This window comes from Alosa pseudoharengus, unplaced genomic scaffold (assembly GCF_046254945.1).
Source record: "Alosa pseudoharengus isolate Yale_2024_CS ecotype anadromous, Long Island Sound unplaced genomic scaffold, YU_APseudo_1.1 YU_APseudo_1.1_scf_16, whole genome shotgun sequence".
Taxonomy (NCBI): domain Eukaryota; kingdom Metazoa; phylum Chordata; class Actinopteri; order Clupeiformes; family Clupeidae; genus Alosa; species Alosa pseudoharengus.
This window is the reverse complement of record NW_027468630.1, coordinates 25186645-25202478: the sequence shown is the minus strand read 5'-3', so window position 1 is coordinate 25202478 and position 15834 is coordinate 25186645. Positions and strand designations below refer to the sequence as shown.

The 15834-nt window shown below is 42.7% G+C and overlaps 1 protein-coding gene across 1 annotated transcript in view; it reads right to left on the bottom strand.

Annotated features, from left to right (window-relative positions):
* trpc3 (transient receptor potential cation channel, subfamily C, member 3) overlaps nucleotides 1-15834 on the bottom strand; it is a 38348-nt gene that overhangs the window by 18521 nt on the left and 3993 nt on the right. The window contains exons 2-3 of the mRNA XM_076287543.1: nucleotides 4165-4930; nucleotides 1174-1359 (exon numbers count right to left, since the gene is read on the bottom strand). Coding sequence (XP_076143658.1) covers nucleotides 1174-1359; nucleotides 4165-4930 — 952 coding nt within the window. The remainder of the gene's footprint in view (nucleotides 1-1173; nucleotides 1360-4164; nucleotides 4931-15834) is intronic.

Sequence of the window (15834 nt, the reverse complement as noted above, 5' to 3'; positions counted from 1 at the left end):
CGTACATAGGAGGTATATATCATTGTATATAGTGTGTGTGTGTGTGTGTGTGTGTTTCCCAGGAATCAAATATCAGATATGTGTAGCACCTTGCAAAACCATCTGATTGAAATTAATTTAGTTTCAAGCACTGAGTTGTATGCACTTCACTTCCACATCAAAAACTGTTCAGGATATGTGGAGTTGGTGCACCTGAATACTGGCCTAGCAGGTGCATCAGTGTGGCAGTGTGTTTCTGCCTGAATCAATTAGCATAATGTTCCCACTCACTTCCTGGATCATGTCTTTCATGTCACACAACAACCCCCCGTCCTCACAACTACAGTAGAGTCAGGCCACGGAGGGACACAGGAAATCCATTTTTAAATTGCACTTTACAACAAGTGCTTTACATCAGCATATGGCAGGTCATTTTAACCTTTTATCATCTGCATTTTTGCTGTTAGCTTGATTAACATTGTGTTGCCTAATAACCTTGGGCTGCCTGAATCTGTGTGAGTGAGTGAGTGAGTGAGTGAGGGACTGACTGAGCAGAAATCACTCTGCCTGAATGAGTAGAGAGGGGTGAGGAAACTACTGTTGGACACACTGTACACATGCTTGACTACATAACATGGACAATGGGTCTTGTTTCTGTTGAAGGTGCTGTCCATGATTGCAACCTGGTTCACCTTTCAAGTTCAGTGAAGTGCTTCTCACAATTCTGTAGCTGTTCTTTCTGTGTGCATGCTCAGGGAGATTCCTATGTCTGTCTGTGCGCGGTGCTCTGTAAATGGGCAGCAGACAAAGTGTCTTGGACAGAGCCAAACACATGTCCTGTCCATCAACAGCTTGCTTCAACAGCACAGCAGAGAGGCATCTAAGATCTGTAATTGGATGGTGAGCTAAAATCTTTCGCCAGAATCACAGACCATACAGTACCGTCAGGCACGCAGTAATGGTCTGTGTTGTCCAGAACACATGTAGCAAATTGCAACGAATCACTCAAACACACACTCTCCAATCACTTAACAAATAGCTCGGTGTTCCCCAGTATTGAGAGAGCAACTTAAATCTTAAATAAATCAGAAATATCATCTCGGGAGTTTAATCTTTTCTACAGAGGCGCGAGGCGGAGCGCGAGAGGGTTTCTCAGCACCAACAGCAAGCGGCCGGCCACTCGGGAGCACTTGCCTTCTTGACCTCGTACTTGATGGCCAGCTTCACGCGGCTGAGGAGCGTGCGGTGCTTCTGCCCCTCCTCCAGCTCGGCGCTGATGTCGCCGTTCAGGATGGCCTCCACTTCCTCCGTGTCTCGGCACAGGTCCAGGACGCCCACTACAAAGTCCTTGCACTGCATGGACAGCTTCCGATAGTCATTCTGCAGGGGAGAGAAACACATCAACAATACACAATTGATTAAAACCTCTGGAAAAAAGACCGATTAAAATGACAAAGAAGCACAGGGTTAGGCTGATGACAGCTATTGTATGAACAATGAAACTCATTTTCTTGCTACTAGTTTAACTAAAAAGGAGACTCGGCCTGACGTATGAGCAGCTCCATGGCCCACGTTCGACTGCGGCCTTTGAAGATAAAACTCACAGACAGTTCTGTGGAAATCCACTAAACCCCATTTATGTTGGGAGATGCACGTTGGTCTGTATGTTTACCAAAATTAATTAAAAACTCCATGAGTCAGTGCCTGAGCTTTGAAGATGCTGCACTGCAGTAATTTCCACCTTATAAACAGCCAACTTAAAAAATGGCCACGAGCGCCGTCACAGTCGAAGATAAGCGTAATTACTCTTCCAGACAGATAGCGCTATCAACGCAACGTATGTAAATAAGGGCACATTCACTAACTTCAGCAATTAAGAAGGACACCTTCTCCATGCAGGCATATGGCTCACTATGGCATTGCCTAACTGAACTAAACGGAACTGAACTGAATTAAGTAAATGGTTAACAAATAGTTTGAAGACAGTACATTTAGTGTTTGTTTAAGGTTTATAGTTTAAGCCTTTGGCACACACTTTTTTTTTAAAGTGTATTTTTTTGGCCTTTAATGATAGTGACAGTGGAGAGTGACAGGAAGCGAATGGGAGAGAGAGCAGGGGTGGGATCCGGAAAGGACCACGGGGCAGGAATCGAACCCGGGTCGCCGGCGTACGGTGCAGGTGCCCCAGGCAGTTGCGCCACAGCTGGGGCCATTTTGGTACACAGAAAAATCAGGGACTGGCATGAAGCAACAGAATGGACAAAAAGAAGTGAAACAAAAATTAGCCTCAAGACTGTTTAAATCAGCATTATCTAACAGTGCAGTAGATTAAACCGCTCTCCCCTGTGCAACCTTATACACTGCTGAGTCTGTACCGAACCTCTCAGCTCCCACAGAAGGTCACGACACCCATTAGACGCTGAGACAGAGGAGTTCAGGCGTTTCAGCGACAATTCATCAGAGATCGGGCGAGGAAAAATATGACCACGCCACCTCATGCAATACAGCCTTCATGTGAACATGAAGATCGCTCTCTTAGATTATTCCAGGACTTAGTTTTGTGGTCTGTGAAACGCTACTGGGTAGAACCATTAAGCATGTCTATTTCAATTATGTCATCGGCCAACAGAGGGAAAATATTATTTGGCAACAGCTGATAACCTTCATTGACTTTGAAAAGATTAAGACAGATGAAATAGACCACGGTGTCTGGGGTATTTTTTTTTACAGATATAAACATTTAGCAGAAATAGCCAACTGGCATAACCAAAGCAGAGCACAGGTCCAGCGACACAACAGTGATTTACGACACCATTACACTGTGAGGACCTCTGCATCTCCAGTTAGCCATAAATCTAGAGTCATGCTCTGACAGTGCTTATTGAAATGCATTTCGTTTTTCACAACAATGGTTCCACTGGACTTAAACAATGAGAAACACACTAGAAGGACAAGAGCAGGTGCAGATAATCCTCAGAAGTAACAACAACAACAACAACGACAACACAAAAAACAATAGCAGTGACAGTGACAACAAGTCAAAATGCCCATTTACTGTATATGTGAGATGATATCTTTAAATGTTCATCTTGGTGGCCCTAAATTAAGCAGTGACAACCGTATGATTCCCCACATGGCAGAGATTCTTAAAGACACGGCAACATTGACCTTGGAGTGAAAAGATAATTAACAAGTATTGCGCATAAGAGGCACATTCTAGTCAACAATAATGAATTTATGGAGGTAGGCATATTTACCAGGGAGAAGCAATTGTGCTGCGTAGTCTCTTTTTTATGGCTCTTTTTATCCTGGTGGCAGCAACGGCACACAGACACACATGTAAACACACATATAGGGTAGATACCACATGAGATAAAAACAGAGTTTAAATCAAGAACAGAAAAGAAAAAAAGAAATAAACCGTTAAGCCACTCTCAGATATAAGCAACCATCAAAGATGCCTGATACTTCAGGGAATGCATATGATATTCAGTCATGCTGTGGCAAAAATAACTCAAAGTAATCCATGAGCAAAATAATGTAATATATCGAAACAAATGAATGTGTGGTGATCAAAATAAGCAGAAAATTACATAAGGCCAGCCATAGTCAAAGTAGCAGCAGCAGCAGCTTATAAAATGTCGCTAGCACTTCATATTACAGTGCCATAGTTACAATGCAATGACATGTTTATGTATAGCATCACTCGCTGAATACCAGTGTGTTACAGGAAATAGATCTTCACACAAATAGCTACCAAAGAGTTACAGGAAACTGATCTAATTACATATGAGAGTTTGGTTCCAATGCTATATCCTCCATTTCAATGCATTTTCTCTTTTTTTTTTTCATTTTCCAGGTAATTTCAGTGGAACAGTAATTGTGTTATTGTTATTTGATTTATCTTCACTCAATCAAAACAACACAACTGCAATTACTGATATTACCTGAAGTACACAATTAAATAACAAGATTTATTAATGTTTTCAAAAATGGAGATATGGCCTTTTGGAAACAAATTCTTCATATTCCTAACCCAAACCTAAGGACCCTTCAGGATTACAAAGTACCAATGTGCTGTTGCTCATGACCTGCTCATCACCCATACAACATACAGCGATATGTATGGTGGAATTACACTATGACCATGGCACTGTCATGTCAGAAGTGACCTCAGTGTCCTACCTTAAACTCCTTCTCGATGTTGGCTAGCTTGGACAGTTCGTTGCTGAGCTCGAGCGCGGTGAGCACGGGGTCCTCGCTGGAGAGCGAGAGGTACGCGGGGCTGGCCAGTCCGCGGTAGGCGTTGATGCGCGAGCGGGAGTGGCTAAACGCGTCCTTGCGCTGCTTCTCCATGCAGTCGTTGCACTTGCAGAAGTAGTCGTGCGGGCGCTCGATGCGCGCGCCCTTCAGCAGCAGCATGTGCACCACCTCGTACTTGGTGCAGTGCGCCGCCAGGATGATGGGCGTGATATCCGGCGAGAAGCGCGTGCCGTCCTCGTCGTACGAGTAGAAGTCGTCGTCCAGCAACTCGCACGGGCTCTGTGTCAGCCGCTCGCCGCTCACGAACGACGGGTGAGCCAAGATGGCCTCCACAATGCGCACGTAGCCCTTGCTGATGGCCAGCAGCAGGGCGTCGCCGATGCGTGCCAGGTTGTCCCTCCGCAGGAGAAGCTCCGTAACCTCCAGGTGCTCGTTACCCACGGCGAGTTGCAGGCCGTTCTGGCCCATGTAGTCCACGCAGTTGACGTTGAGCGTCTCCGACTCCTCGAGCATCTTGCGCACCACAGGGATGTTGCCGTACTCGGCGGCGTCCAGGAAGCGCTCCTCCTCCGAGGTCAGGCTCGTGCCGCGGGCGTTGAACATGAAGGCCGGCCCGCGTATAGCCTGCCGTCGGCCCTTCTCCCGCTGCATGGTCATCCTCTGGTGGCCGAGGCTGTCCACCGTCTTCCTATTGAAGGGAAGACAGGACAGAGAGAGAGGACAGAGTAGGATGAAAAGACAGAAGACAGAAAGGGGACAATAGAGGGACAGAAAGAAAGAGGGAAAGAGAGAGGGTGAGAGAGGGTGAGAGAAAGAGAGAGAGAGAGAGAGAGAGAGAGAGAGAGAGAGAGAGAGAGAGAGATTTACAGCCGGAACAACAACCCTTGTAATGTTTGCTAAAGCTGCCTTGAGTCTTCTGATTCCTCAGAGTGCCAGTAACTTCCCGTTTGGCTCGGCTGCGTCTCCTTTGGCTCAGCAGTCTGCTCTTGACACGTGTCCAACCGGTGGTGAAGCGGCAGCGCCGAGGCGCGCCTCTACTCGGCAGCAGCTGTCCCAGTCACCATGTCGCCGCGGGAGATGCCCCGAGAGGAGAGGGCAGAGCGGGATGAGTGAGACGGCACCCCGTCGGAGGCGAGAACTCCCCGGCTCTCTAAGAGCGTTTTAATGAAACGCAACAGATGCCCAGGCCAGGCCACAGGTGGCTACCTCACGACCACGCTCCCACACGCAGGCACACCGGCATAATTAATGGACCTACATGACTGCTTTCTATAAGCATGTAAAACATAACTATTGAGCCATTCTAAAATTAAATGAAAGGGTATTTAGAAAATGCACATTGCCATGGTACAAGGTACACTGATCAGCTACAGTATATCAGTTACACTGAAAAAATATAAACCATTGGATTTACTTAATTTTAATATACACATAAATGACATGTCTATAATTAATGCAGCATTTCAATTTCAGTTTACAAAATTAATATATGCCGTGATGACCGAATTTGAACAATTTGAGCTAATTCGATTGAAATTGTTTAAATTAAGTTAACATGAAATATACACACCATTTGACAGTATTGTGTTATACAGGTTGAGGTATGTACAGAGAATAGGCATGTAGATGCTACAATTCATATTACAGCATCAATGTTGAGAAGATAAATAGCAACATTTTTAGATGAAACAATGAATCATTTTGAATAAGTTGTGCCACAATATTCAGAAGCATTCATTGCAGTTAGAAACATGTAATATAAATCTACTGATATCTTGCATGCTTAATACACAACGCACACATTGTGGTAACAAAGCATGGCTCATCTCGCTCGATAGTGTTTTATGCCCCCAACGTCGTCTTCCAGGCAGCGCTGCCACCACTGACTTAAAGGCACCTAATCCTAAACCTAACCCCAACCTCTAATCCATGGCTAACCCTAGTGCCTTCCAGGCAGCGCTGCCTTGAAGACAACGTTGGGGGCATAAAACACCAAGAAACGCTCATCTCTAAGCATAACAAGATACAACCCAAACTCCAAAACTCTACTGGTCTTTTTCTATAACTAACATAAAGAAAACCTATGTGAAAACTTTTGCCAACATGGATCTCAGTGTTCTTGCATGGGCTTATGGGAACAAGGGCATTCATTTGCCTTCCTGGTTCCGAAATGACATAGATGCTTCACATTCATCTAATATGGTTCTGATGAATTCATTGTTGTGGAAAAATATATTAGCTCAACCTAATTAAATCCTAACATTTTTTTTACAATGTATATACACTTTGCTTACGTGATTCAATTAGATAAATGGAACGCTCAATTGAAATTACTATTTAAACATAATAATGTTGTGTGTCATTCAGAACTAGACTGGTTTATGTAATTGTAATGTCAAGTGGTTTGATAAATTAGACAGCCCTGACGTTTCCTTTTTACAGTGACACTGCTTAAAATGTATCCACTTTATTTGGAACCTTCATTTCACAGATGGGTGGAAGAGACGTGCCACTGCATTCTGAATCATCTGTAATGGTCTCAAAACACAAGCAGGTAGGCCAGCTAACAATGCATTGCAATAGTTTGGAAAAAGCAATGGCCTTCACAAGAAGTTGTGTACCATACGGTATTATGTAAGGTACGATCTTATAAGTATTGTTTATGATAAATCAATATGACTTTGTGACTAAGACTACATGCTACATGAGTTTTAATACAAAGCTGAATTAAAAGCACACACGTATGCCTCTGGACCACTTCAGTCACGTGGGAGAGACTTGTCTATAGGCCATATTATGGGAAGATATAAGCTAAGCCCGTCTGTTTTTTTTATAGGCCTTGGCACCATTATCAGCCATTGGAAACAGCAACCAGTCCATGTGGTGTATCACCAGGCCAAGAGCAATAATGATTCTATTAACTCTACCTGAGCCGAACCTCAGTAAACGCCGATAAACAACATTCGAAGGTCTCCATGAGACATCAAGGCTCAATGGCTTTTTCTAAACGTAATACAAGGAACATATATATTGGGCAACTGAATTGATTTACCGCCACAGGCACCAAACCACAGAGGGGGGGGGGGGGGGGGGGGGTCCTTGAGAGTTTCTCTTGAGAACAGAAAATTATTTTCACCGGGACGGACTGAGAAGTCTCGAAGGCTTACGACCCAAATGAATTCACAGGGAGCCAAAGCCGTGGAAGGGATTTTTTCCCTCTCAGATGGAGACTGGATGTGCTTCTACGGCGAGAGAGTCACCAGATCAATTTAAACGTGTCTTTCCATTCCGTTGCAACAGCAATGACTGCTTTGCCACAATTACACGCATGACCCTGCCCAGGAATGAATTATACGGAACACACTTCAAATAGACGGACAAACTGTTTAGGATTATTTTCAGGATAGATTTCTTCTTTAGGTTCTTTGTTCAGTAGATATTGTGGATAAAGAATTATATAACTCCCTGTTCAGGATTTAATCTGATATTTCATCAAATTTAACCAACACGATGATACAATAGCATGATGTACTTGTACAACATCAAACATAAAACAGGTGAGAAGGTCACTGTAGCAAAGGGGAAGAGCATTCACCCCATCCGCCTCCATTCACCCCATACCGTACACACATGCATGCATACATAATATATACATGAATACATACCTACCTACATACATACATACATACACATACATACACTACAAACATGCATGATCCATAAATTGCTTTGTAAAGTAACCTGACATCATCCGTCATTCCTGAGAGCATACCAAGACAATAGAAGTCCTTACGGATGGAGAATAATCTTCTAGATCAGTCTGCCAGCCGGTGCCTTTTAACTAATTAATTTACTAATGGCAAAACCTCTTTAATGACCAGACCATAAATGTTCTAAGGTTTTATGAATTATGAATACTACTTTTAATTACTTTTTTTCGTTCCATCAGCAGGCATGTACTGTGATGGAATGCATTTCAAGATCTGACACCAAAAGCATATCGCTCAGCACATACAGTAACCTACTGTATATGAACAGCAATGGGACACAACTTTGTTGGAAAAGGGCACTGTAAATGGCATGCTGTAAATAGATCTTTTGTGAGAAGTGGTTTTAGGAGATACGCTCTTGAAATTTGCTCTGCAGGTCAGTCTGGCAAGGAGGCCATTGACACCCATTTCCAATGTTCCAAAAACCCGGGCACCAATCACAATATCTTGCGGCATGTAGCGGGTTTTATATGATGACAGATAGAGCAGTATATTCAACACAACCAATGGCTGCGCTGATAGCGCCAGGGTTAACATATATGGACATGTATTTTCTTTGGAATTGAATAAACTACTGCATTTAAAACCTTCATTTACAAGAAAGATTTGATTGCTGTACTTTTGAAACAATTTGGTAACAATACACCAATTTAATTTTTATTTCACTGCTGGTTATGCCCCTGGAAGTCAATGAAGCCTTTTCAGACCCACTTTCAATCTCAAATGAGATTTGAGAAGCAATCTGGTGCTAACAAGGCTAGGGGAAAATGGCTCCAAAGAGAATCCTCTGAAGGGAAAACCTTTTTCAATTTTTCTTTGTGCTAAGTAAAAACGTTCACAGATTCACATCAGATGCTGCACATAAATATGTGACTACCGGCTGAGCTGCCAAAGTACCCTATAGGCCTACTGTACCCAAAGCATACAGTAGGCCTATGCTTTCTCTGTTTATAATTTGCAGGGTTAGGCCTCCTCGACGAGGAGATTGCTGGTCCGCGGATCATTTCCGGCACAATTAAACGGTATCATTGAACCGCAGACCGAAAGAAAAAGTAACTAAACATTTCCCAGAATAGGAAACATTTCTTAATTTATTGTTTTCAAATAAAGAGGCATAGCCTTAGGGGGTAGTGGTGTGAGCGCTCATTCTTGTGTGTGCGCATCTGTGCAAGTTAAACAGTGGAACCACTGGAGATAACGTGGGTAGCAGCAACAAACAACATAGCCTTTTTAAAACAATGAACGAAGCGGACTCTTGCTGTCCATGAAAACATACATACTGGCTAGATCTTGTTAGGCATGTTTACGTAAGTTAGGCTAATGAACATGTTGCATTCTATTCAGCCTGATGTTATTCTTTAAGCTACATAGCCTGTCTCCAGTTTTCCTCAACTTGACTAATTAAGAAGCGATAATAGGATATTTGACCGGCATATCATCAAAATGTCCGGAAAACGAAACCTCTGCCGGTCACTTTGACCGGCACCATTTTTTTCTAGCGGAAAATCTGCGTGCAAGATAAGAATAAACTTTGCGCTGGGATAATAATCTGCTTTCTGACAGGTTTTGGATCACCAAAATAGGGCCCTGAATGAGTTCTTGGTGTGTAATTAGAGGATATGTATTAATAAGAAAATGCATTTTATTACCTGTTACGGCCAGCTCGTTACCAGACCGAAACATAAAGAGGGACACGGACAACAAGCTTCAAAGCAAATAATAATTTAATAAATCAACGCAAAGCAACGTTACCCAAATACAAGATGTCTAGGGGATGCAATGTAAGTGTCAGTAGATTACGTGAGAGACTAAATGAGTAGATTAAGAAAAGAGAGAAGTAGAGAGATCTAGAATAAAGGATAGTGAAAAGTGCCAGTGCAAGAGAAAGTCAAAATAGGTGCCTGCATGAAAGAAGAAAAGTGCCTCTTGGGAAAGAGAGGACAGCCCCTAATATAGCAGCACCTGGTTACATGTGCACCCAATTACCAATTAACCTCCCCAGGTCCAACCCCACCCGTGCACTGACATGGGATGGCCTGAGGAGGGCACAGGGGGTCGTAACTAGCCTGGCGGGCCATCCTATATCATTGACATGTATAGTCTGGCATCGAATCATTCACCTCGCTTAATCCAAGGGGCGGGCAGAGAATTGTCTTTCAAACTGCCTAGGCATGCAATAGGCCAGCGCTACGACCATATCCGTATCCGGTCGGCAAAAAGGCAAATACATCCTTCTTCGAAAGGAATGACTTAAGTGCATTGTGTTGATCTACTTTCAAAGAAAAGCACAAGTCCAACTCCTCCAAAGTTGACGCCAACGCCGATTCAAACAACCGCTCTTCGTTTGCCATAGCCACCTTCCTTGTTGTTCACCGTCGCAGGATGTCGTTATCCTGTTAAGCCCGCCTTAAGACTCTCTAACGAAATAGAGCGCTGTGATTGGCCGTCATCCACGGTGTTAAGCCAATAGAAATTCCTATGGTTCGATACTAGACGTACAAGCTGAGCAAATTAATTTGCCGCCGCTAGGGTGCGTCTAGATTTCTAGGCTAGGTCGTACGGCTGTAACGATTTACGATTCGAAACCGAAACCGTGACATTCATATCCACGATACTGTGTCGCGGTGTGAAAAGGCAGAATCGCGACACACCCTTTCTAGTGTTTCACGCAGTGCTTTGCAGCTTATGCAGCCGCAAAAGCAACCCACAACTCCCGCTTTACTTATCGGTAGCCTACGTTGTCCAAAAACAAATAAATAAATAATTAATAATTTCATACCTCTCCTTGCTTTCATTGTAGACTATGTGTGCAACTTTACCAAACAGTGTAGAAGTAAACCCCCTCTCCTTGCCCCGCTCTCTCTCGCGCTCCCTCCCTCTCACTCTCCCTCCCTCTCCTGCTCAATGAACACGCGCGACTTAAATAAAACATTCACAATCGTGAAAGCAAGGACCCATAGACGACTAGCTAAATTACTATTAAATCCGCTTAGCATCATTAGCATGCTGCACATATTTGTTTAAAACTCTTGCATTGAAGTTGACTGATCATCTCAATACCAACGTTTCCCAAAAGGGCCTGTCCCAAGGAGAACAAGTAGCCTATTACCTTGGGAAACTGAACAGTCCAATCAGTAAACTATGATAGGCTAAGCTATATGCTACTTTGTTTACAATATTTCCAGGCTTCAACCAGACAGCTGAATTAAAGAGGTAGAGTTGTAATAAAAAATAGTAGGCCTAGGCTATAGGCTAATCTGCATAAAGTGTGCTGTCATAAATATCAGTCATTCAGAAAAATATTTTTATATCAGGATATAAAATAATAGATATATTATATTGTAATCCTCTGGTGTTCTAAGGGAGGCTATTAAAATGTTATTTAATGTCTACCCCCCCCCCCAAAAAAAAAAAAAAGAAAGAAAAATCGAGATTCGTATCGAACCGTGGGTCAAAAATCATGATACAAACCGAATCGTGAGGTTGGTGTATCGTTACAGCCCTACTAGGTCGTAACACCTCCTTCCCTAAAAGAGGTTTGCTGTAGGGAAACCTCCATACAAAGAAAAATAAAGACCTCCCATGGTCTCAAAACATCTTCCTACATCCTGGTACCTGGGGATGAAGGAAAGACAGGACAAGAGAAACCACTGAAGGTACACAGTACACTCAATAAGAGAAAACCAAACCAAAATCCTACCAAAGGAACACCATCTCACATGGAGACCTATCCAAGATGTCCAAAAATGAACTCAAACTAGAAGCGTTACACCAATGTAATCATTGAAAACAAATTTTAACACTAGCCATAAAAGTCTGGCCAATAACCTCTGGATACCCTAGTCTGGATCAGACATTGAGCAAAACCAGAGCTCCCATCCATAGGTGGCAGTAGGCAGCAGTCAGTCTGCACCACAGCATTGCCAACACCCACAGGACACGCATGTCGAACAGGTGGCGCCAACCACAACCTTACCAGTTACCAACTTTGATGTTAGATGTATCTGATAGAGTGACACAGGAACAGAGGCATCAAAACCTCTGACCCAGACATAGGGCTGCACGATTTTGGCCAAAATGATAATCACGATTATTTTGATCAATATTGAGATCACGATTATTTATCACGATTATTAATTAATTTTAGTGACAAAAATATTTTTTCCCCAAACATATTGGACTTGCTATCTGGCTCACCCAAATTCTTCCCCTCACATACTCCCCTAAATTACTGCAAATATAGACTTGACTGTGAATAATATTAAATAATACCTAAGGGATAATGTATAGAATGCCGGTCATTATTGGGAAAATAAGTCCCGACAGGGCGAACCGGACCACGACGCGCGGCGGAGGTCATTATTTTTTCAGAGTTCCTTTCCCAAGAAATAATGACCGCTAGAACTTTGGGAAATCCCATTCAAGTCAATGGAGCGTTCTACTTGCCTTGTGAAGAGCCGTGTAATAAACACAAATAATAATAATACTACTACTAATAATAATAATGTTTTGTATTATTTAAATGAAAGTAATTTTGTTGTAGAAAATGTATTTCTTAACAAATACTGTTAATTTGATGCTGTTTAATTTATTTATAAATGGTGCACTGTCACTTTAAGATTCTTTGCCCGCTCCACTCAAATATAGCCTATGGCTAGTGCTGTGCTATAATGGCTGTGCCCTCTCACAGTTTATAAATGGTCAGTAGTGGAAACTACTGTTGCCATCTTGCTCTCTCCCTCTTGTGCACGCTCAAATGCGTTCCCAATTAAATGGAGTAACATAACGTAGTTAGATCGGCTGCAATGGAGATATGTATCTCGATGTAACAAGCTGTTTTGACATTGACATTGTAAACGTTCTCTAAGAAGAGTGTAAAGCAGTTTGCAGTATGGTAGCCTAAAGTTAACCACAACGTTGTCTATCGCTGGAAATAAATAGCGAGCGGCCTATGATAAACTGGACCGGATTAAAGTGCGGGCCACAGTTTGGACATGGTTTAGTCATTCGTTGATATGTAAAACACTGACGTGTAGGCTACATTTTCATTATTGTTCACTCGTTTAAAAGTAGGCTGTCTTGAAACGCTTGTGCATTGTAGGTTGCACATGTAGCTTAGGGACTGTACGATATTTACCGGGGGGGGGGAGGGCCTAAGATAATTTTTTAAGCCTTAGGGGAAGGCCCAGGAGAAAGTTTTTGGCCTGGGGGGAGGGCCGAGGAAAATTCTTTTTTCCTGATGATATTTTTTCCCCCTGATCAATGATCCGTTTTCGATATTTTAAAAGGTTTGTAGGCCAAAACATGATTCACGTCTCTTTGACAGAGTGGGCGAGTCCAAAAAGTCGCAACCCTACCTGAATCTCCCACAACTCCCCTCGTAAGCTTGCAGGTCACCTGCGGTTATGGGTCATAAACCAAATATTTTAATGATATTCGTGTCATTGGCGGGCGGGTCAGTTAAAATTAATTAAATATATATTTTTTACAAATAGGCCTACTTAAAATATCACGAGAAGGCTAGCATCAATACAGTAAAGCATCAATACAGTAAGTCAACAGTAAAGAAGCTGAAGACGCGAGTTAAAATAATAAAGACCCCTTCAGGAAAAGCGATATAGGCTATGGGAAATATTGGGAAAAGTTCTTAAAGAAGATGACAGTAGTACAAGTTATGGTCTATGTAGGCCTACTTCTTGCGAAGCCATTTAAAAGTATGACAGCCGAAATGGGCAGCCTGCAGGAATAAATATTATGGCACAGACTACACAGCCATATCTACCGGTAGCCTATGTATAGGTTCGCGCATGCATAAAAGTTACCTTAGTTCGTTGTGTTTGTGACTTTAAACAGTGGATGTGCTTTAGTAAAGCTTTGTGCTTCATTCAGCATTTTAAACCAGTTCTTACGCTAACGTTTTGACCAGCAATGTATCTCTCTTGCCTAGGCTACCTTGCCTCCCCATTTCTATTTTCGAAAGAAGTATGTCCATGGCCAAATCTTATCTTAGTGTTCTAATCCTTGGTGGTTGCGTGCGTGCTTGCGCTCTTATTCTCATTCTCTATCCTGCGCAAACATTATGTCCTGCTTGCCTGCGTGTAGTTCTACTACATAAAGTTTCGCAAATAAATTAGTTTGTTTTACAGAAATGGACTACTGCATGCAGGCTATAACCAAAAGCACACATTTTGTAAATAAGCGGGTCGGATCGCGGGTTGGGTATAATTTTGTCCTAATTAATATTCGCGGTCCGAGTTGCGGTCGGGTTGATTAAAATATCGGGCGACCGCGGGCCGCTTGTGACCAAACCCGCGCAACACTGGTTTGTAGCCCCGTGTGTGTATGTGTGCTTATGACATTTGCTGGCCGTTTTAACCTTGTAAACGTCATTTTTCGACCAGTTTTATTTGATTCACGTAGGGGGGAGGGCCTAGGAGAATTTTTTTGAGCCGGGGGGAGGCCCCTGGAAAAAAAAATTTGACCAGGGGGGAGGGCCAGGCAGAACATTTTTAACCCGATCGTCTGGCGACCGGCCCTCCCCCCCCCCGCTAAATATCGTACAGTCCCTTATAAAATACATGAATAAAATTCACGGATCCCGTTGTTAGCTCAACTCTTATTAATTGGCTAGGCCTATATCGGAGGAAGCCATGAGAAAGCAAACAAGGACTAAAAGTTAACGTGATTAAAAAAGGCATGTGTGGTTTACGTCATGTGATGTGTTTCACGTAGGTATGAGTTGAGAGCCCTGCCTTGCTTATGTTTTTGGTTAACTTCACTTGCCTGAAATCCGAAATATTTTCGAACAACGGATGATCCGTTTCGAGGGACAAGCTCTGGCCTTTTGCTGTGCCACACATTTGATTTTTGATCGTCGTTTTTTGTATAGTCTAACTGGCCTACTAATAGTTAACATAATGCTACTAGTCCACAGTGCATCCAAACGTTGCAGTGCATCAGGCTGAGCAGATTGGTAGGCTGCATGCAGGCACATGGTCAGACAGGTTTAAGGAGCGCTTGATTTGTTTTGAAGCGGAGCGCTCTATGGGTTGCCAGGTTGGTTCTATGGGTAGAGCACGCATTTTTAATATCGCTCGATCACGCAAATTTGATCGTGGGAAGCCAAAATCGTGATCGTGATTAAAATTCGATTAATTGTGCAGCCCTAAAAGTAAGGTATGTTTAGTTCAAAATAAGTAGAACAACAGTACACTTCCATAAACTTCTTTTTGCTAATAAATAAAATTAGCATTCATTTCTGCAGGTCAGTATTAACACATTGTATACGGGCATTGTGTGCCATACAAATTAGAGATCATACTGTGTAGTGTTTCAAGTTTGCTTGGATCACGCTTCCTGAGTCACAGTCACCATCTTATTCACACAGTAGTGTGTATCACATTCAGTGATTTCTCTAAAGATGCAGGCTTGCTGCAGTTAAATTACTGCATGCATTGGCCTTATCATGGTCTGATGACAGGCCAAAGCCTTATTTGAAAGTAAGGTAGTTCCTGAGACTCTAGCCAACCGGATGTGTAACGATAAGTAATCCACCACTTATTCTTCACATCACAGACAAAACAGCACAAAAAGATAAAATCATGGTTCGAATCCTGAATAAAGAATTATGCTCAAAAAAGTTCCATCATCATGGTATGATTAATGGGAGAAATACGTATTAAGCTGCGTCCTTGAGATAAGTCCTTTAGTGGAGTAGCAATGCTTTCCTGTGGTTTCAACCACAGATTAATAGATTTGGTGGTAGCCATGTTTTATATTTTCTCTAGTGATTGATGTGTTTTGCTGCTAACAATATTACTAT